The following is a 21,597-nucleotide window of genomic DNA, read 5'->3' on the forward strand; positions in this document are numbered from 1 at the left end:
CAAAAGATTACTGCAGGTTATGCACGACAGCAGTACGCTCATCGTACGAAGTGTGGCGGTTGTGGTGTAACATCGTACTATGCACGCAGCATATGTTTCAGTATTAACCTAATATTATTATATACATCTTTTTTTGACAATTTCGTGAGAAACTAAAGCCTGCAATGACAACGAAAACACATTTTGCGCTGCACGAACGTTTGCGTGAGTGACGGGATTCTATTCCGTCGCGCGCGTTAGCGCTTCCGTACCTATGTAAACAAATTGAACGTGTTCGAATGTGATGTCAAACACTTGGCACGTGTAATATATGTGACGTAGTTAACCCCATATAAGGAAACACCCGAACGAGGGCTGATACATTTTGGAAAGAGTGCAAATATGTTTTTTTTTTACGAATTGACAAACTAAATATATAATAAAAAATATAATAACACTACTTACCAACACACTGCCCATCAATCATTTCATATCCCACATTGCACTGGCATATTGCTCCACACGCAAGATTCAAACACCTGGAATTGTTACCGCATCCTTCAAATTCGGGTAATTCACACTCGTTCACATCTGAAACAGAAAATAAAAATAATTAAAAAAAAAAAACACTTTACTACATGAATTTCCATATTAAGGTTCACTTCAATTATACATTTCAACTTAATATGGTATTATGCAGTGACGTTCAATTTAATAATAACAGTGCCTACATCAATTATGCAAAATCCGTTGTTAATATACCATACATAGTATCGAATTACTACACATTGATACATAAACGTTCAAACCATAACAATCCCCAAACTCATGCATTACACCCGAAAACGAACGTTTGAATATTTGAATGGAAATCAGACTTTTTTGCAGTAATATATACATATATATTATATCAATAATTTGTTTTCGAATATATTTTGTCCGTTTCATTATAATTTAATATCATCCATATATCTTAACAATTTTTTTTTAATTTTAACATATTCCAAGAGCTGATGCCTGTTTTCTTTTTAACTTTTTAACTTTATTTAGAAACTTGTACACCCCTTTTTCTAAGAGTGAGAGAGTGAGTACGTACCTTCACACCATTGTCCATGTGGATAGGTGACCAATTGGAATCCGCTGTCACAAATGCAGCTGAAGCTTCCCTCGGTGTTTATACACTGTGAATGGGCACCGCATACAAGCAGATCGTTGCATTCATTCACATCTAGGTACAATACAAAAAGTTAACTCGTCAATGTCCACATTATTCTGTTTATCAAATCAACTCTACATTAAAACAGGGAGGTTTCCATCCACTATCATTCAGCTGTCTGAAAGAGCTCGAAATAGCATCAATTGTTATTTCAATATCATCCATTCAATTCCAAGCTTGCGATGTTTAATAGTTATCTGGCCAAAGAGGGCTGATATAGTTGTGAAGCATATATAGAGCCAAATAGTCGATAGCTTAAAGGGCGGTCGTCGTCGCGCTGCGCATGTGCGACATTTGTGTTGATAAGCATTCATTTTGCCACGTGCACAATCCAACGTGCTCTTCTAATTGAAATCACAAGTATGCGGTTTGACCTGAGTGCGACTTGCACTAATTGCCGCCAAACCCCAAATCACCTAACAAATACCTAATTAAAGCTTGGTAACTTCACAGTTTTTCTTCGTTGATCTACGCAACAGGCAAAGTCGCCATCGTTGTATATACGAGACCCATATATCTCGAGCATGCGCGGCGCGACGACCACCGCTCTTTAATATAGTTTAGGTTTGGGGGATACGACACAAAGAGGATACGTGCGAAGGTTATACAGCATACACAGTGGTAAAGCGTGTAAATGTATAGAACAAAATAAACATTAATTACCTAGACATATCGTTGGGTTGCCATAGAAACCGTCATCACACGTACATGTATAGGAGCCTAATGTGTTGATACAGTGACTATGTTCTGGGCAGGACGCTAATCCAAGATCGCATTCATTTATATCTGAAATGGAATCGAAGTATTCACCATGATGATGAAGTACACAGTCACACACACTTAGTACACTTGTTTTGCATCAGCTTCACGTAGGTATTGTCTCCAAAAATAAGGTGGCAACGCGTCTTTTCCTTCGACATTAGTTTGTAGTTGGTGGATGCAACCGACACATACAATTGAAATATTGATTGAAATGGAATGCATTACTTGCTAATTGGTCGAACACGCTCAACTTGCCACCACTGACATATCCCAGGCATACACTGTGGACAGTGTTTTGATTTACACCTTTGTTGGTAATTGACCGTGGAAATAACACATCCTGTCAGAAAAACTATATCTTATGTTTTGGATAACGTGACCACCCTGGAATGTTTTCAGATGTTAACCTAACGCGTAATCCAATTGGTGTGGACCAAAACTAAAGTTATGCGTCTACAAGTGATGTAATCTCTGCCAGTGAGGTTTTCATTTCGATCGAATTGTTGGCACAGTCACTCATAGTAGAGGTCGACAACGCTTTGAAGTTAATTCCCATAAGTATGTTTTCGAATCGAGGGAGTACCAATCAAGAGTCCTACACAACAACCTCTATGCAACATGAGATTGGTCAGCACATTACTTCAATAAACCCCTCCCAAAATTCGTGCCCTGTAACGACGAGGCGTTTTTATCAGGTAAATCAACCGTCACTGAAGTTGATTGCTTTCAGTATGTTAGTCATTATGACAGGATCATTGTGTCACTAGAGGGCGGACTTGTGTAAAAACTAGTCTGATTCACTGAGAAAAACGAGACTAGCAATTTGACAGAAACAAATAATATACATATATCCTTATAATGAGAGAGCTGGAAGGTATAGATCACTATGACGTCACAGGATCATTCCGTCACTAGAAGGTGCGACTTAATATCAATATACACTCATCCTAATCATGAGGGAGCTAGAGGGCATCATATTGTCACATCTCCTATAGTCGGCATGCTTAGGGACTTCGGATATTACAACTTACCAACACAAGTGTCTGCCTGTAACTCATAACCATTCATACATGTACACGTGGAGCCTGGTGATTGGTTAATACAACGGCTTCCTTCAGGACATACGGCGGCATAGTACGAACTCACAGGTTCTTCACATTCGTTTATATCTATAAAAAAAAAGAAAGATCAAACGGTACTGCCTGCTCGGAAATTGTTGCTTTATATATTTATAATATGAAAAGGTAGGTAATCGAAGAAGTAGTGCTCAGTTGGAGAAGGTATACACTCGACCCCAATACAACAACGGACCCATAGTCTAAATACTTTGCATGCGTTGTCATGACGGCATGTGGACTCCGCCAGTGAGGGCGTCGACCCATAGCATCGTCATGACAACATCAATGCAACTTATACGTAACTATCACAAGTACTCGGTATAAGGAATATCAGCAACAACTGTAATAATAAATGCTCGAGCTGGTGTTAAAACCATTGGACATTTAAATACGCCGTGATACATGTAGATACACCACATTGTATATAGATGAACCATCAGACATGCATATACATCATCACACATTAAGATATACCATGATGCATGTGGATATACCGTCATATATTGTAGATACACCATGATACCATGATACAATTAGATATACCATCGTACATGTAGATATACTATCATATAATGTAGATATTTACAATAGTACATGTAAATATACCATCATATAATGTAGATATTGTAATGTTTGTGAGTCAATAAAGACAAACACTGTTGCAACACGTGTGGCCACGTCCAAGCTTTATTCCAGACTGCCCGTACTCCCAAAATCTACGGACTCCCCAGCACAATTGTCATTCATAACATACTACAATGAACTACTGACTCCCTAGCATAATTGTCATTCTTAATATATTACAGATATTTACCATAATACATTTAGATATACTATCATATAATGTAGATATTTACAATAGTACATGTAGATATACTATCATATAATGTAGATATTTACAATAGTACATGTAGATATACTATCATATAATGTAGATATTTACAATAGTACATGTAGATATACTATCATATAATGTAGATATTCACAATAGTACATGTAGATATACCATAGTACATGTAGATATACCATCGTACATGTTGATATACCATCATATAATGTAGATATTTACCATCGTACATGTTGATATACCATCATATAATGTAGATATATACCATCGTACATGTAGATATACCATCATATAATGTAGATATTTACCATAGTACATGTTGATATACCATCATATAATGTAGATATTTACCATAGTACATGTAGATATACCATCGTACATGTAGATATACCATCATATAATGTAGATATTTACCATAGTACATGTAGATATACCATCGTACATGTAGATATACCATCATATAATGTAGATATACCGTCGTACAATAAAAATACCATCACGCATACAAACGCATTATAACTCTCACTAAACCATCATACATGGTAATACCACCAACCAGTTCCCTCTTTTCATCACAAATTTATAAAATAGTCCCAATTATAGACAGACACTTACCTATACAACCTTTATTTCCATCAGAAATAAATCCATCAGGACAAGCACAGTAGAATCCGCCGATAACATTCGTACAAGTTGCCGGTGCGACACAACCATAGTTTCCGAGTGAACATTCGTTAACATCTACCGGGATACAATAATACATATATACGCGTTATTTTTGACTTTATAACCTTCCGTAACCTTATATGGGCATACACTGGCTAACAAATTGTTTTGACCCAAAACAATGCACATTATTTTGCTGCGCATCCACCTATCATGTTTGACTGGGCAGCAGATAACCGAATTAAAAACGCGCCCATTCTGACAATACCGCGGATCCATGTCTTACAATAACTATGTTCCAGTTGCGTTATTTTCATCCAGTATGTCATGCCTACATACATGTAGCTCGTGGCAGACTGTTGTCATTAAGGATACGTATCAACTTGACCTCATTGGATACGTTAATAAATGGAAATAAACGAACGCATATAACATATATAACCACATGCTATCAAATGAATTTTAACCAGCGCATTGCATGTACTATATAGCCTAATGGAAAATGCATGTCGGACCATTAAAGTTGAGTCATCGGTAATACTTTGTGAGAATTCATGTTTTATCACCTGTGCAGATAGTTCCATCTCCGCTGAAGCCATCCTTACATACGCACGTGTAGCTACCGACATTGTTGGCACACACAGCATCTCTATGGCAACTGTCTCTTCCTCGAGCACACTCATCAATATCTAATGCAGAATAACGAGAATTACAACCGACGTCATATACAGCGATGCGATCGTGAATCTAAATCTAATTTTAGAATCAATTTAAATTATCTAAGCTCATTTGTGCATCAAAAGTCCAATGTTGCATTAAACTAATACATGAATAAATGTAACTATCGTGAGTATACACATGATGTTTTAAGATCAACTCACCAAAACATCCATCGATACCAAACCTGACTTCGAAACCATCAAGGCAAGCACAATTGAATGACCCAACTGTGTTTATACACGTGGCACCGTTCTTACATACGTCAGGTGTTTCACATTCGTTGATATCTGTAAAGTGAAAGATCGATCAACTTAAAATGCACGCACTCGCCAATCTCTCTGAGTTAGCTAACATCCAATGGAGACTTTTAAGATACGATTACGGGTGAAAAGCACATGTCTGTAGATTTCAAATGTTTATATGTGCTGTCGATTCCAGGCGATTGCGTTTCTGTGAAATGTCTGTAAACTTGGGGATATTATTTCAGAGTCACAGACTGTATATGTTTATGTATGTCACCGTTCAGATGACGCCAGGAAAGTGGTACATTACATGGCATTGAGAAGGGAAAGAAACGGGTTTATATGGATCTAATCATGAATCTACGCCAACTTGGAGGTATTAGTTTGGAATCACAATTTGTATGTATATATATGTTATTTTTATTGAAGCCAGGGGAACGAAGAAGTTAGTAAACGTTAAATTGCACTGAGAAAAGATAATAGTTAATAATATTTATTGCGTTTATATTTGTATTTATGTTAGAATGAAATTGTTTTTTTATTTATTTTAATAAGTCGGATTAGAAGAACAATCCGAGGATCACTTACCCATACACGAATAATCATCAACTTGATAAAATCCATCTATGCATTGACATTCGTATGAACCTGGTTGATTCACACATGTCACGTGACTTCCACATTGGTTTGCCCCGCTGCACTCATCAATATCTATTAAAAAGAACAGTAACCAATTCAACACTTTGAGTGCTATATTTCTCATCAAATTAATCTTAGACAAAAATGGCCGTCAGAATCACGTTAAGAACGAGACAGCCACGTGACTTGTTTTTTTTAATCTCTTTGCTGTCTCACTGACCAATGGAATCATAGTATTTGGAACAGCAGACACAATGCCGGGAGGGAATGGAATACTATTTGATTCAATTTGGAAGTAATGAGTTTCGTTACTTGCTCTCACTCTCGGCGAGATCTCGATAGTCATTTTTGTCCAGGGTGTGTAACCTGTTCAATGTATTTATTTACTGTAAAATACTTTATTTTAGCTAGAATTAAATTTCGCTAAAATGACTTTTTCAGTGTTTTGTATTGAATTTATTTTCACATATTTGTTTCGTTTTGATGAGTTGCATGTAGAATACAGAAAAAAAGGATATATTCGCTAGATTTTATTTACACTGAATCATCTCTCCGACGAAAATAAAGTATTTTTCAGTACTGCCAATGTTAAAATCGTATACACAAATCTTAATGCGATGAAAGTATAGTAGTGCATATGTATATATACTGAAGCTGAATCGATTGAACTTACCGACACAAGAAAATCCATCGCCGGTAAAACCATCTCTACATAAGCATCCATAATTACCCAGACCATTATAACAGTCAGCATTGACGTCACAGTTATCATCGCCAGTTGCACACTCATCAACATCTGCAAGTAAAATTACGTCATCACGTTTTTGTGGCGTGTATATAAATATAGGCACGTTGATTTGGAATGTAAATCCAACTTAGTGGCTTTCTCCGCTGTTTAACAGAATTAGACATAGGGCAGACGTACCCGAGCGGGTTTGTTTCGAGCCAGGAATACGTATAGTTAATCGCATTGGTTGGAATGAGTTTACAACTGTAAATGTCAAAGTTTATTTTAGCACCGTTTAAAGGCACGAGGCCGAAACTTAGTTGACGATGTATTTTCCGGAGTGACGTATTATTTGCCACTGGGTTAATCAGAACAACAATTTTTCATGATCAATAAAGATTTTTTTGAAAGTGGCCGGCGAGATCTCGTGGGAGTCACACGACTTGGTTTGTACGATCAATGCGTCCAAGGTTCAAAATACCATAATTGTAATGGCCAGAAGAACACGAGACGCGATGGCAGTAGAAAATGATATACTATTGAGGAGGAGGCATATCAAGTATCGCGGTTCTCTTGCTCCATGTGAGATCTCGGCGGCCATTTGCAATTAGTAGCATTGTGTTAACAACGATGACTGCCAGGGGGTGTTGACGTCATCAAATCCAATAAAACACACACATGGTGACAATACCAAGCGGTAAAGCGGCGTTGTTATAAATAAATTTATATATATATATAGCGCCTGATATCCATCAAATGATGCTAACAGTTCACAGGAATAATTGATTAAATGGATGAGGTTTTAAACTGGATTTGAATGTATGAACATTTGGTTCTGTGCGAACGTCATTTGGTAGATGATTCCATAGTGAAAGAGGTGAATGTGAGAATGATCAGTCACCATATGATTTAAGTCTTTTTTTTCGGTACTTTGAGTAATTGACTGTTGCTAGAGCGAAGAATTCTATCAGGATTACTTTGCTGTATGAGATCCGAAATGTATGGAGGAGCCAACTGATGTAGAGTTTTGTAAGTAATGAGGAGTAATTTGAATTGGATTCTGTAAGTGACTGGAAGCCAGTCTGTTGGAGTATTAGTGTTAAATGATCACACTTTTTTGTGCGAGTAATGAGACGAGGAGCACTATTCCGGGCTCTTTGGTGACTATGGTGACTGGTTTTACATAAAGTAAATACACAACGACTTATACCAGAAAATCTGTTCGCCGTCAACAAAAAACAATATGAAAAATGTCTATCATACATTTTATAATTGTGACTTTGCCCACATGAAAGCCTCATGTACATAGCGTACAATCCAGTACACAAACACTGTATTTCACACTCGTTGAGTAGGTTGCTTGGGACCCATATCAACCAAATGCAACGCGACGAGGGCTGCGCGCGTTAGTCATAGTTACTTACCGATGCATTCGTGCATTGCTGATTCAGTATTGAGTTCATACCCGACCAAGCAGCGACACGTGTATGTTCCAATTTTATTGACACACACTCCATTCGCTCGATCACACACATCAATTTCGTCGGTGCATTCGTCAATATCTGAAATGAACAAGTGTTTAATTAGAATATATTTAATGCCTCGATATTTCAAACGACTGTGACGTCATCACGGACGAGTGACCCCCCAAAGTGTGGCCGTACCCCCCCCCGAGTTACATGGGAGTGACAAGTCCAAGATGGCGTCGCACGAGTGACGAATAGCGGGGGGTTATATATGTATCATGTACGTGAGCACAGTTCTCCAGCGTAGACAAGACTCTAGTAAGAATTGCTCAATTTTTATCAAATAAATAAACGGCTTTTTCATTATTTTTGAGTCAAAGTGCTACCGAGGGTATGTGGGATAAACGCTAGATGGCGCCATAAACTGTGTTGAATAGTTGTACCTAGGCCAACTATCAGGATTTGTCGTATTTGGCAATGATTTATTAATGTATCATGGTACATGGGTCGTTCTGTGTATACTCATTTCCAACATTGTTACTTGACTATGTAAACTCTGAAATTATTTCGGTATATGCAAATCGCCAGTTTGACGTCACATCTAGATAATATAGATATACGTATAAGATAATTGTTAACCAGTCCCACATTTTACTATTGCTACAATAATAACTGTACTGGTGCCTGACGTTTTTTTCTCTCTGAACAATTCATGAAATGATGACGTGCAAGTGCGACATCTCTCTAAACGTTCATACTGTGCGCACACATAGTCACGTGACAACAACCGGACAACCTTTAAAAGAGTGCCAACCTGAGCTAGATTTTCCCAATATCAATATATTTTTTTTGTGTTTTTTTTTGTTTGCTATCTTTTTTGTATTACTTTATTGTATTTTCAACTAAGATCCCACTCCGGGATACGGTTTCAATAAAGATTATTATTATTATTATTATTATTATTATTATTATTATAAACCCACGATTTTTTTGTGGCTGCCTAATTATGGACGAATACGTGCGATGATCATGTGACCTTCAAATATAACCAGTTATTTTGAGTCACACGGGAACGTGCGTCAAGTTTGAAGGCATTAGCTACTTATTTTTGAATTTTTCTACGGACCAAATCGTATAAGTAACATTTATACAATCTGCGATCAACAACCTGAGTGTAACAATGTTATCACACGCTTATTATCTAAAAATATATTCGTTGAAGCTATATTTGGTAATTCAAACTAATATTGAGAAACAATTGATCATTGTATTAAATATGGCGTCCGATAGGAACGCAAATAATTTGAGCATGATGTATGAAATTGTTGGCCGGGAGAGCAAATTTCCAATTTTGTTTTGAGAATTTTTTCTGAAAAACGTTCAGAAGTTGGTAAAACTGTTAATTTGAAGACATGGCCTTATACACAAACTTGTATATTTTCTGAATTACTAGTAGTTTAGACAATCTTATTTGCATACCTGTACACGTGTAACCGTCTCCTTGGAAGCCATCTTTGCACTCGCAATTAGAGCTCCCCGCGTTGTTCAGACAGCGCGCATTTTTATCACACAAGGCTGTATCAATCGCACATTCGTTGATGTCTGTTTCAAAAAAATATATATTACTGTAAGTGTTAGCAATGTGTGGTAAATGTTAAAAAACGGTGGTCAACATGCAGTCCGCGTTCAAACAAACATTCATTGTATACATTGTATGGGGCCATGACAAATACAATGTGGTGCGACCACCACCATCTTTCAAACTTCATGAAAACCAAGATGTTTCCCGTCTAAGTTCGGGGAAGCAAGCTTTGAACGAATTTGACGATATTTACGATTAAATAAATTTTGAGATTGTAAACAAATATAGAAAGTATACTAAGGCGACTGACGTGTGGTCAGGTGCTTTACGGCTTTAAGTGTGTTATCGAATAACACTAACAAAAAACAAATCTAATTCACAGTACCAGGATTGTAATCTAATGCTCTGTTACTTTACCTTCACAGAAGCTGACGCCGTCGCCATAGAAACCTGGCTTACATTCACATGTGAAGGATCCTGCTAAATTGGTACAATCGGCATTGTGGTTACATTTCGCATCACCTGTTGCACACTCGTTGATGTCTAAGGAGTAAAATACAATACTACAATCAGTCAATTTAGACTTTCAAATGTACATATCATATATACAAACAATCCAATTTTTTTCATTCCTCCATTGCTTCGACGTTTGGGCGCCATTTAAAGAGAAAAGAATCTAATGGTTGCTAACGTTCTGATTGACAAAATAACAAATATGTTGAATATCTGAAATTGGTAAATTACTATAATTCGTTCGATAATACAAATTGTTCAGTGGCATAATAATATGTATCAGCCATCTGCAACAAACTATTCTGACATGTTCGTGAATGTCGCATTAAGTATTTAAAAAAAAGCCTTGGTCCTATTTGGCCTCAAAAAGAAGGTTTCTTCCTTTTCATAGGCGGTTGGTACTTCACATTGCCATACATTGGTTGTTATATCACACTAAAATTAAAACAATAAAAATGACGAAGAAAGTACCGCAAACATGCATATACAATACTCTCATTCGCATCATATTTACAAGGTGATGTCGATATCTGAAATAAACATGACTAACCCTCGCAAAAGTGTCCATTTCCTTGGTAACCTGCATTACACGCACATACATAGTACCCGTCTGTATTGGTACAGGATGCTGCCGGATCACATGAATCCGTTCCCTCAAAGCATTCATTGATATCTGTCAATAGAGGTGTATATGGTTAGTTATGCATTCTATAGGAGCTATGTAGGTGGTAGTATGTAGGCATTTATACACTTGTACATACATACAGTTTCATATACCCAGTTAATTAGAATATAGTTGGTTTATATTATTACACCCCTGGATCTGTCTGTAAACCGTCGTCAATACATGCAGAGCTCAAGCTGCGTCACAGCTTAGGGTCACAGTTATAGCAATCACTATCTCAATACATACTCAGTTACTCCCCATTTGAAAAAAAAGCACGGAAGTAAAGATGCTTTGCCCAAAGACATAACAAAATGAACCGGTTAGCCCCAATTCAACAACCCTTCTATTGCAAGTCTAACTGTGCCATTATACAGGTAAAAAGTACCTGTCACACACATTTGCAAGGAATGAGGCGCATGTTTCCAACTGTGAAATTAAATTACGTTAAAAATAGTGCAGTATACAATTTGCATGGTTTATATGAATGAAAACAGTTCTGTACACCAGAACAGCTGGGGAATTAAAACACTACGTGAAACTGCACTTTCACTGATCACTCACTCAGAGTATATCAAAAATCATGCGATTCATTTTTGACAAAAATAACTTCCTCAATCTAACCTTAATAACACAATATCAACACATGGAGGACACGCACACAGGCCCGTGGATGACATGTAAAACAAGCGAGGTGATAAATAGCTTACCAATACAGTTGCCAGATAGATCCAGGGTATAGCCTCCTTTGCACTGACATGTCGGCGATCCGCCTACCATCACACAGTACTCGTTAGTCCCACATTGAAGAGTCTCTCCAGGGCACTGATCAGTTTCTATAGAGATAAACGTACAGTAATTAATCCCATTAATTTATATATTTACTTGGCCACCGCAACGATTTATACAAGTATTTCACAGTGAGTCATAACATGCTGTTCCAAGTGTGGCACGCTCCGTCTATAATCTGCTTGATAGTCATATTGTTTAAGTAGAACACTTAAGGTATACATCAGACAAGTGACAACTATGTCATCTGCATACAGCAGGATAACAGCGCCATCTCAGTTAAATACAAGTTACAACAACTTTTCAACATAAGGTCGGATCGTTGTCCAGTCATTTCTTGGTTTAATTAAATATTTAGTTTACAATAACCATAGCATTAATTCAGTAGTACAATGTGATAGATGGACGTGCACTAACTTACCAGTACAAACTATGCCATCGCCAATATAACCATCCCGGCAAGTACACGTGCTACTCCCAAGTGTGTTGCTACAGTCGGCAAATTGATGGCATGGATGGGTACCTTCCAAACATTCATCGATATCTAGTAAAGAAGAAAATAAAAATATTACACGCATGGTCGCAATAAACGTTATGCTTCAGAGTTAATCCCCCCAAACCCAGTTTGTTTTCAAATTAGAATTGATTTAAGATTGGTTCGTAAATGTTTATCAATGCATTAGGAATTCCTGGATACATTGTGAAATAATAGCCTGAATAAAATATTGAAGAGCATTATGACACATGGATCACAGCACTTCTTGTAACTGTATTACAGTTTTAATATTAATATACATGAAATATACCACATGCTCACATACGGGAATTTACCAGCGTCAATTGTAAACGCGGCGTATTATTGTACTTTATTCACTTTATTTGTCAGCTCATTTTCATGCACATTGATTGTCAAATTAATCACATAATAAAATTAACATTGCAACTAAGTTTTACTCTAACATTAAACTTTGTAGACACTGCCAAATAGAATGAAGAAAAACAGTAAATCGTAACGAAACTATGGATCAATACTTATTTAATCTTTGATGAACTTTTCACGCATAGAATAATTTATGAAGACGCTAATCCATAATTCATTCATAATTCAGTATTTGACGTACTGATCACAAAAATACGACGTTACCTTGGCATGTGAAGCCGTCACCTTGGAAACCAAGTTGACATATACACTCGTAGCTTCCTTTGGTGTTGGTGCAAATGGCGTCCTGTCCACACGGATTATTTTCACTACACTCGTTGATATCTACGAATATAAAACGAAATGTTATAATTTTGAAGGATATAGTGTCCGAATATATCTTCAATTAATTCAAATCAAGCGTATGACGTAATTAAAAATAGTTAATCGGATGTCCTCTTATGTATTTATAACAATTGTTTTAGATGAAAAACAATATCGAGTAAGTTGTATTAGTGCCAGTCAGTTATTTCATTCTTTGTCAATTGTTATCAGCCGATTTGATTTCTCTTCAGAAGAGGTATCCTGTTTGTGTATCTTGTCTGTGATCCAGCAAAATACAAATACTATAGTAAATATAGAATATATACACTGCATATACGCAACACATAGAATTCAATTAACATAAATTGACACAGTGAATACCAAGTATTTGTGCTAGATAATTTGAATATATTCCTACCAACGCATCTGTCGGCTTGTGATTTTCTGAACCCGTCAACGCACGAACATGTATAGCTACCATCGTTATCAACGCACTCGGTATTGGCGCCACATATTGCTGTCCCTAGTGCACATTCATCGATGTCTGCGGAAAAATATAACCTCACATTTAAATATACAGCAACTCACTGTTTGAATGATTTACATAATGAGATAATTGAAAAAAAAATTATACAGCCATTATTCTTTTTTTTTAAATTACATAATAAACGCACTTGCGCCACAGACTTGTTGTCAATATGGGACAGATGCAACATACTGTAAAACCATTTATTTTCACTGGCTTTTGAATTAACTATATTGATGTTTCGATCAATTTTACTGGGATTTAAGTCCACGAGCTTGACAGGAACACAAAGCGTTCTATTGTTATTTATTTCGCATGTGTACGCTTTACTGATCAGTGAAAATAGCGAAATTAAAAACCAGTGTATAATTAATACATCTACAGTATACCATGCTTGATAAAATGAAATGTTTGTCTACTGTTTGAACGTGGGATATATATATATACGGTGTTTATTTTGTTTTCTACTTACTAATGCAGCCTTCCCCGGTGACCGTACCATCGCCTCCATATCCATCGGGGCACGTGCAAAGGAATGCACCGTACGTATTCGTGCACTGCGCAGTGGCGACACATGTATTAGTCCCCGGACTGCATTCATCGATATCTAAAAAAACAAAACAAGGATGATAATCAATAGTATTAGCTACAAATAATGTCGTAATAAATATGCAGGATGACGTCACACGGCATCCCATCATGTTGTTAAATATGCAGGATGATGCCACACCATATTATGTTTTTGAATGAGTAGTACGCCATGTTATTTAATATTAACGAAGATGTTCGATTCCAATAAACAAAAATGTAACCATGCACAACAAAGTGACTTCGACAGAGATTTTATTATCCTTTTGATTTCATGCATTTTCCCCAGCTATAATTATCAGTTACTTTTCCTTGTTTTCGATTTAGGTAAATTAGTTACTCAAACATGTTGATTTCGTTGGTTTATTTTTTTTAATATCACAATGTACAAACAATATTACACCAGTTTCGACAATAAAACAATATTGACGAGGTTATATATAAATGTATATACTCAAAATCACAAAATGGAGTATGGATATTAACATATACTGAGTTTTAGTCGACAAACCCTACAAACAGGCTTTTATACCTCACATTTTGCTACATGAATCGGTCGTATAGATATATAAGCATGTATCTAGACATGAACACATGGTAATGTCAAAATCAAGATCTAAAAATAGCGGGCATTTGCTATTTGCTATAACTTTACTCTTTTTTGCGTTTTTATTGAAATTGCTCGAAATTGTCATAAAATGTGACACTAATGCCCTCCCATTGTCTAACACAGAGCACATGTCAACGGAACTTTATAACTACTACAATTCTCAATAATCAATATTTTAATGACTGTTTGATTGATTTTGTTCAATGCGAATGTCTTCTCTGTCGATGTTGGCCCGTGATGCGATTCATGAAACAGGGAAAAAGTTTCATACGTGTGTGTATGTAATCGATTTATTGATAAATATAGATCAAATATATGTACATAATTGCCATAGATTTGTGTAACACAAAACACGAATCGTAGTACACGATATTGCACCATGTCATTGTGTCACTTACCAGCACATATACCATCGCTATTACGACTAAATCCGATTCCACAGGGACACTTGTATCCACCACCCGTGGTTTCCTCACATCCAGTACTCTCGCCGCCACAACGATGTCCAAAAGGCGATTTCCAGTTACATGGTCTTATTTCTGATCAAATATGGACAAACAATTGCATAAATTAATATTGATGAGAATCAATACTCGGAATCAATATATTAATTATATTCATCGTATCATAGGAACAAGCGAAATATTAACATTGAAACCTAATACATATAAATATTTGGTTCCCAATATATTTGGTTATTGAAACGTGTTCTTTGTTGCCAATGAGTCATAGTTCATAATGCTGTCTGCCATATTGAAACGATTAAGCAATTTCCCAGTATATATGAAATCAAATTAGAAAGTTACTACAACGCACCTGTACATGTTTGTCCATCGCCATAGTAACCATCAATACATTTACACTCATAGCCACCAGATGTAGGAATGCAGTCGGCATTCTCATCGCAGGAAGGGGTTCCTTCCACACATTCGTCGAAGGCTGCGTGTGTGTAGAAAGTAACAAAACGTTTAGTTTTGAGATGATGAATCGCAGTTCTGAATAGAACGTACTCTAACAGAACCGCATGGTGGGTAATTGGCTAGAACATAAAGTCGATAAGGTGGTTTTGGCATTCCCTGGGAGGAAAAGATGTATAATAATAAGACAGTACGCGGTCGCATCGACCTCCACTGCGCGTCGGTCAATACTCCCGCTGTACTGCCTTCATGCATACTTTGCAGTATCCCCGTAATAACTTCATATTAGTACAATAAGATTCAAGGCTGTGTATACCTTCACAAGTCTGTCCGACGAGTATATAGTCATAACCTTTGGCGCACACACACGTGGCAACGCCGTCCACAGGCTCACAGTAAGCCTCTCCGCAGTCCACATTTTCACACACGTCTGGAGCTGTTGAGTATAGTACAGAATACATATAATGAGCGAGTAGAGTTTGATGTTATTTAATGCATTATTGACACCATGTGAACAATAATTTGATATACATTGAGAAAACATCAAAAAGTCAAATGTGGATTTGATGTGTCATCAGCTGGCACATTTTAGTTCATAATGATTACATTATCAATTTGAAACCAAACTAAAAAAAAAAACTTCGCTTGTTGAGAAGTGTACGTTTTCAGGGACACAACATACGTATAAACAATTCCTACTACATGTCATCGTTTCCCTCTTGTTGCACCCAGACCAAAAACAAGATTTACCAAAAGAAACAAATGGTAAAAACTCAAAAATAATTTTTTCAATAATTAGACTTGATCGGTGACCAAGCGAAAATCAATCAATCAATCAATCAATCAATCAATCAATCAATCAATCAATCAATCAATCAATCAATCAATCAATCAATCAATCAATCAATCAATCAATCAATAAATAAATAAATAAATAAATAAATAAATTAATTAATTAATTAATAAATAAATAAATAAATAAATAAATAAATAAATAAATACATAAATTTCGCATTTTTTTAAATTGATAAATAGACTTCAGACATCTCGCAACAATGCATCAACAAACGTGTAAAAGATGTTATATTTCATTCTTACCGTGACATATAAACCCATTTCCATCATAACCAGGTAAACAGGTACATATGTATGAGCCGTCTTCGTTGGCACACGCGGCATTCACGTGGCAGTCATTAAAAGCTGCATCCGAACATTCATCGAAATCTGCAAGTTGAGAAATTAATGCAATATATCAATACCAAAATCAAACCCTGTTTTGGTTTTCATCTTCTCTATAAAAAAAATAGTTTAATGTTACACTTTTGTCAAAACAGCGAAATAAAAGCTATATATATATACATATACTGTATGTAATTATAATTAAAGCGGGGGAGTCGTCACTTGCGCATGCGTCAGTTGGCCATAGCCTGTCATTGTTTACAAACACACGTCTACCCATAAGCTTTAGCATTTTTAGCGTGTGTTGCTATCGTCGCTTGGAACTCAATTCCCGCGCGTGCGCAGGTGATGACCCTTCCGCTTTAAACACATTGAGCAGATTCATCGTTAAGAGGAATGTGTCCTTAGCCCAGCACGTCAAAGTGCCTTAAACTTATTACATAACTCATAACATACACCAACAGTAAATTTATAGCGTAATATTGCGCAAGAAGCAGTCATATGTAATTAGAATTATTCTTCATAGGTTGAGGGCGCTATAACCTTGACCTCGTTGCATACAATCAATAAATTTAAACGTTGAATATATATGTTCCTACCATTGCATGTGTCTCCTCCACTTATATACCCAGGCAGACATTCGCATGAGAAGCCAAAATCTAAGTCAACGCACATGGAGTTGGTGTCGCAGTCGTGAGTTCCCAGTTTACATTCATCAATAGCTGTAAGGTAGAAAACAATTCGGTAATAAGTTATGTGTTTAGAAAGATCTGTTATCGAAATAATCAGTCGGCGAAAAGCGGATGTATCGAAGCACTTCGGACATTCTCGTACGAAAATGAATGAATAAATGAGGAACTAGTATTCGAAATCTTTCGATCACTTTAATTTTTAATGTTGATATTCAGCAAAAGCAGTCTTGAAACCTACTTTTAGCATACCGTGTGCAAAGTACAAAGTATCCAATAGAAATGTGAGTGTAAAGTTATAATGCTATGATTGTTTTCCCAATATGCACTGCGCGATGTTCACAATAGTGTAATAATGTTTATATAACAACTAGTATTTTCACGCAGAATCAGAGCAAAACCTAATCGCAAGTGGAAATACAGCTGATCATTGTTGTAATGTACGGGCGTAGTTTAATGGCGGATAACAAGGACGAGTACAGAGGAGTAATAATAAACAAATGAACAGAACGAAAGAACAACTCAATCGGTCGTGTGATGGCACCGAGTGAATGACATCAATGAAAACAGGGAAGTCACAAGTTAAGTGGCTGGGAGTGGTACAGCGCACCGCCGATGAATTCAAGATATTAAGGTAGCGAGACTATTATTTGTGTTGAAAATTACGATTTTCACATTTATTTATTAATTGATGAAATGCACTATAAACTTTCATATAATAAAGTCAACATAACATAGAATGTCATGTAAGTTGGTTAAAATGTATATTTTCTGAAGGGTAGCAAGGCAGCCTCAGTAGTGTTTTCCAAAATCAACAATACAGGTTTAATCTGTGTGCCTATAAGTTTCAAAGATAAACTCAAGACAAAGCAATGTTAGGATGTGTTATCAGTAGCTATCTGACACACAATGAGTGTTTCCAAACATTCGACCGGGTTGTCTCCGCCCCTGTTTGTTTCACAGATTAGTCATTTGCATATGAATGTGTCAGACACGAGGTCACACAGCCACTGAAAAAAATCATTGATCTTGGTGTTTTCATATGCCGAATTTATCCAATTATAGCTATCCCATTCCTTTATTTTTTTGGTTTCTAATAGCCTTACACATTTGGATGCCCCTACACATGGTAAAACAGACCTTGATGGGAAAACAAATTGATTGTGCCGATAAACAAGCTTGAAAATCTTTGCTGTGACTTCATGGACGTTTTCTAGGAGTTTATGTTTTTCAAAATACAAGGTCTTTAACAAAAAATAACGTATACTTATTGTCGTCGGATTAACACCAAATTTTTACAGCTTTAAGGTGACAATGAGAGGAACTTGAATGTGTCCAGACAAACTATTTCATCGATTATTTACCAACGAGTTGTGGTTTGAGTTGGGGGCAATGTGACTAAAACAGTAATTGAAATTCAGCACACTATTTTTTAAAACGCGTTGCTTGAATAAAACTGACCAGACACATTCAATTTACCAGACTATTGAACAACTAGGAAAAGTGAAAAAAATACTTTTTATCGCCAGCCTAAATGCGTAATTATGTTTTTACAGAAAAAGTAATTTTTCACCTTTGATTGAGTAACGCGTCGTAGAATGCAGATACGGGCATGCAAAATACACTTGTGAAAAGCTTGAAGTCTGGCGATTCTAAAAATATATACTTTTCCGGGTCTATTTGTAGTCATTTAGTCACAATTAGAAGATGAAAACAAGTATGCAAATAATAGTCTCGCTACCTTAAGGTACACTGTAAAGTGATTAGGAAACGTTGCATTGAAAATGGCTCATTGAACCTGAACTTCGAAACGCATTAATTTTTTTTTACACCTAAACATTCTCTGTGTTTTGTGTTAAAAAGCCCCATTTTCTAATTACAAATCGAAAAAACTGACGCTAACCAAATGATTTCATTTCAATTCATTATATTTCAACAGTCCACATAATACATACAAAACAGATATCGTCCTGCTCACGACGTTGCGCAAAGACATTTAAATACACACAGATAGTAGATGGTTATTATAATCACGCATCTTACCTGTACAGGTAATTCCATTACCGTCTGTCCCATCTTTGCACTGACAATAATAACTACCAGGAGTGTTATAGCAATCCGCTAAACTGTCACAGACATTATTGCCGGGGTCGCTACATTCGTCGATATCTTAAAAAAATACAAAATAATAATTAATGAATTAATTAATTAATGATGCAAATATAATTATTTGAAATTATGTAAGCATAATCCTATCTTTCGTGCTCAATTGCCAGATTTTCACAATATTTTTTCGAAATCACGGATCAGTTTGGGTTGTTTGTTCATATAAAGATTATCACGGCTGACACACTTTTCGGACAGTACTTGCACCACCACCAGGTTGCACCATTTATATAATATTTTCAATTCCGAAGATAAAATAACTTATGACTTTAAATTACAAATGTTCTGTCTATTTCTTAATCCGAAATGACTTAACACTCAGTCACATATAAGATATATAAGGAGTATATATAATTAGTTTGTATATAATCTTTTGTTTCAAATTAAAAAGACAATATTATTTCCAATGTTGGCTAATATGACATGAACATTCCATTGTTTTTTGTGATTTGTTTGCTATATATATATATATACTGTAAAATATGTCTTTTTCGCGAGCATGTCTTTTTAGCGAATTTAGCGAGAGTACTGATTTTCTAATTCAAGATGTCGCTAATGACTTTATTATAAATTCAAAATGGCCAAGATTTGGCGATTTGTATAATCCGGAACATAAAAATCTGAGGCGCTTCCCAATTACACTTGACGGTTTTTCTTTTGTTTTTACCGAGGTGATAACTGCGTATTTGTTTTGGCAGGCGACAGACAAGTATTGTGAAAACAGGAAATCAACAATGACAAGAGAGATTCGCTAAATCAACATTTCGCTATTATGTCATTTTACCACAATTCGCTAAAATTTCATGTCGCTTTTTCAACATGTTTTACAGTATGCCATCGGTCTACGATACTGTAACAAATTAAGAATAATTAAAGCATAATGTCTTGTGCGTTTAAATGAGACGATTTTTTGTATTTAATGCTAAACCAGATTGTAGGTGCTTGAGCCATTAAAACGCACAGAAAATCAAGTTGACAAGGCGAATAAACTAATGTACGTACTTCATTATTCCAAACAAGTGGCATGTTAACTAAAACAAACGACGACTGATAAACATCAAGCGACAACAAAACGAGGGACGTATTCTTGTTGTTTAATATAACACGTGGGCGTTAATCAATATAATTATGTCAGTTTGTTTCTATTACAGTGAATACTTATTAAACTATCTTTGTCTTACGCCCAGTGGATAAGAACACATTTGTCATTTTTCACAAAATATTTCTTTTTGGCCTATTTTTAAAACAAAATTACCAATACCCATGGTAATTACTTTCTATTTGGCTCAAAATAAAGAAACAAATTAGAACAAGTCATTGTCAATGACACGTCCCCGTTCCGTTCATATTTGAGTGACATATACATTCAAAGCAGATCATGACCGAAATGCACCTGCATATGTACAACACATTGTGCTAAATCTGAACAAAATCCATCCATGCATGACTGAGATCCGGTTCTGGAATTGTGAAAATACGTGATTTTCATGCATTTTTGGCCTTAAAATGGCCATCATTCCGCTATTGTTAAGCAGATCATGAAACAAATGCACATATCTATTTGTGACATGATGTACCATGTGTGTGTGAAGTTTGAACTTGATCAATCCAGACATGTCTCGGATACGGATCCAGAACTGAATTCTTTAAAACAAAATGGCCGCCAGTCGGCTATTTCGAACTTGATCCAGAAAAAAAATGACGTGCATCAAGGTCCTATTATGTTTAATGTATGTACCAAATTTGAAT

The 21,597-nt window shown here is 36.1% G+C and overlaps 1 protein-coding gene across 1 annotated transcript in view; it reads right to left on the bottom strand.

Moving 5' to 3' along the window:
- Positions 1-21,597, bottom strand: part of LOC100371363 (uncharacterized) — a 181,857-nt gene that overhangs the window by 9,833 nt on the left and 150,427 nt on the right. Inside the window, exons 79-102 of the mRNA XM_085494385.1 lie at positions 19,726-19,851; positions 17,593-17,715; positions 16,913-17,038; positions 16,131-16,250; positions 15,714-15,836; positions 15,296-15,436; positions 14,172-14,306; positions 13,592-13,717; positions 13,075-13,194; positions 12,352-12,474; positions 11,852-11,977; positions 11,028-11,150; positions 10,382-10,507; positions 9,862-9,984; positions 8,341-8,478; positions 6,863-6,985; positions 6,139-6,261; positions 5,470-5,595; positions 5,155-5,277; positions 4,538-4,663; positions 2,989-3,126; positions 1,859-1,981; positions 1,076-1,207; positions 445-570 (exon numbers count right to left, since the gene is read on the bottom strand). Of these exons, the coding sequence (XP_085350511.1) occupies positions 445-570; positions 1,076-1,207; positions 1,859-1,981; positions 2,989-3,126; positions 4,538-4,663; positions 5,155-5,277; positions 5,470-5,595; positions 6,139-6,261; positions 6,863-6,985; positions 8,341-8,478; positions 9,862-9,984; positions 10,382-10,507; positions 11,028-11,150; positions 11,852-11,977; positions 12,352-12,474; positions 13,075-13,194; positions 13,592-13,717; positions 14,172-14,306; positions 15,296-15,436; positions 15,714-15,836; positions 16,131-16,250; positions 16,913-17,038; positions 17,593-17,715; positions 19,726-19,851 (3,039 nt within the window). The remainder of the gene's footprint in view (positions 1-444; positions 571-1,075; positions 1,208-1,858; positions 1,982-2,988; positions 3,127-4,537; positions 4,664-5,154; positions 5,278-5,469; positions 5,596-6,138; positions 6,262-6,862; positions 6,986-8,340; positions 8,479-9,861; positions 9,985-10,381; positions 10,508-11,027; positions 11,151-11,851; positions 11,978-12,351; positions 12,475-13,074; positions 13,195-13,591; positions 13,718-14,171; positions 14,307-15,295; positions 15,437-15,713; positions 15,837-16,130; positions 16,251-16,912; positions 17,039-17,592; positions 17,716-19,725; positions 19,852-21,597) is intronic.

Source organism: Saccoglossus kowalevskii, chromosome 20, assembly GCF_978046115.1.
Source record: "Saccoglossus kowalevskii chromosome 20, keSacKowa6.1, whole genome shotgun sequence".
NCBI classification, from domain to species: domain Eukaryota; kingdom Metazoa; phylum Hemichordata; class Enteropneusta; family Harrimaniidae; genus Saccoglossus; species Saccoglossus kowalevskii.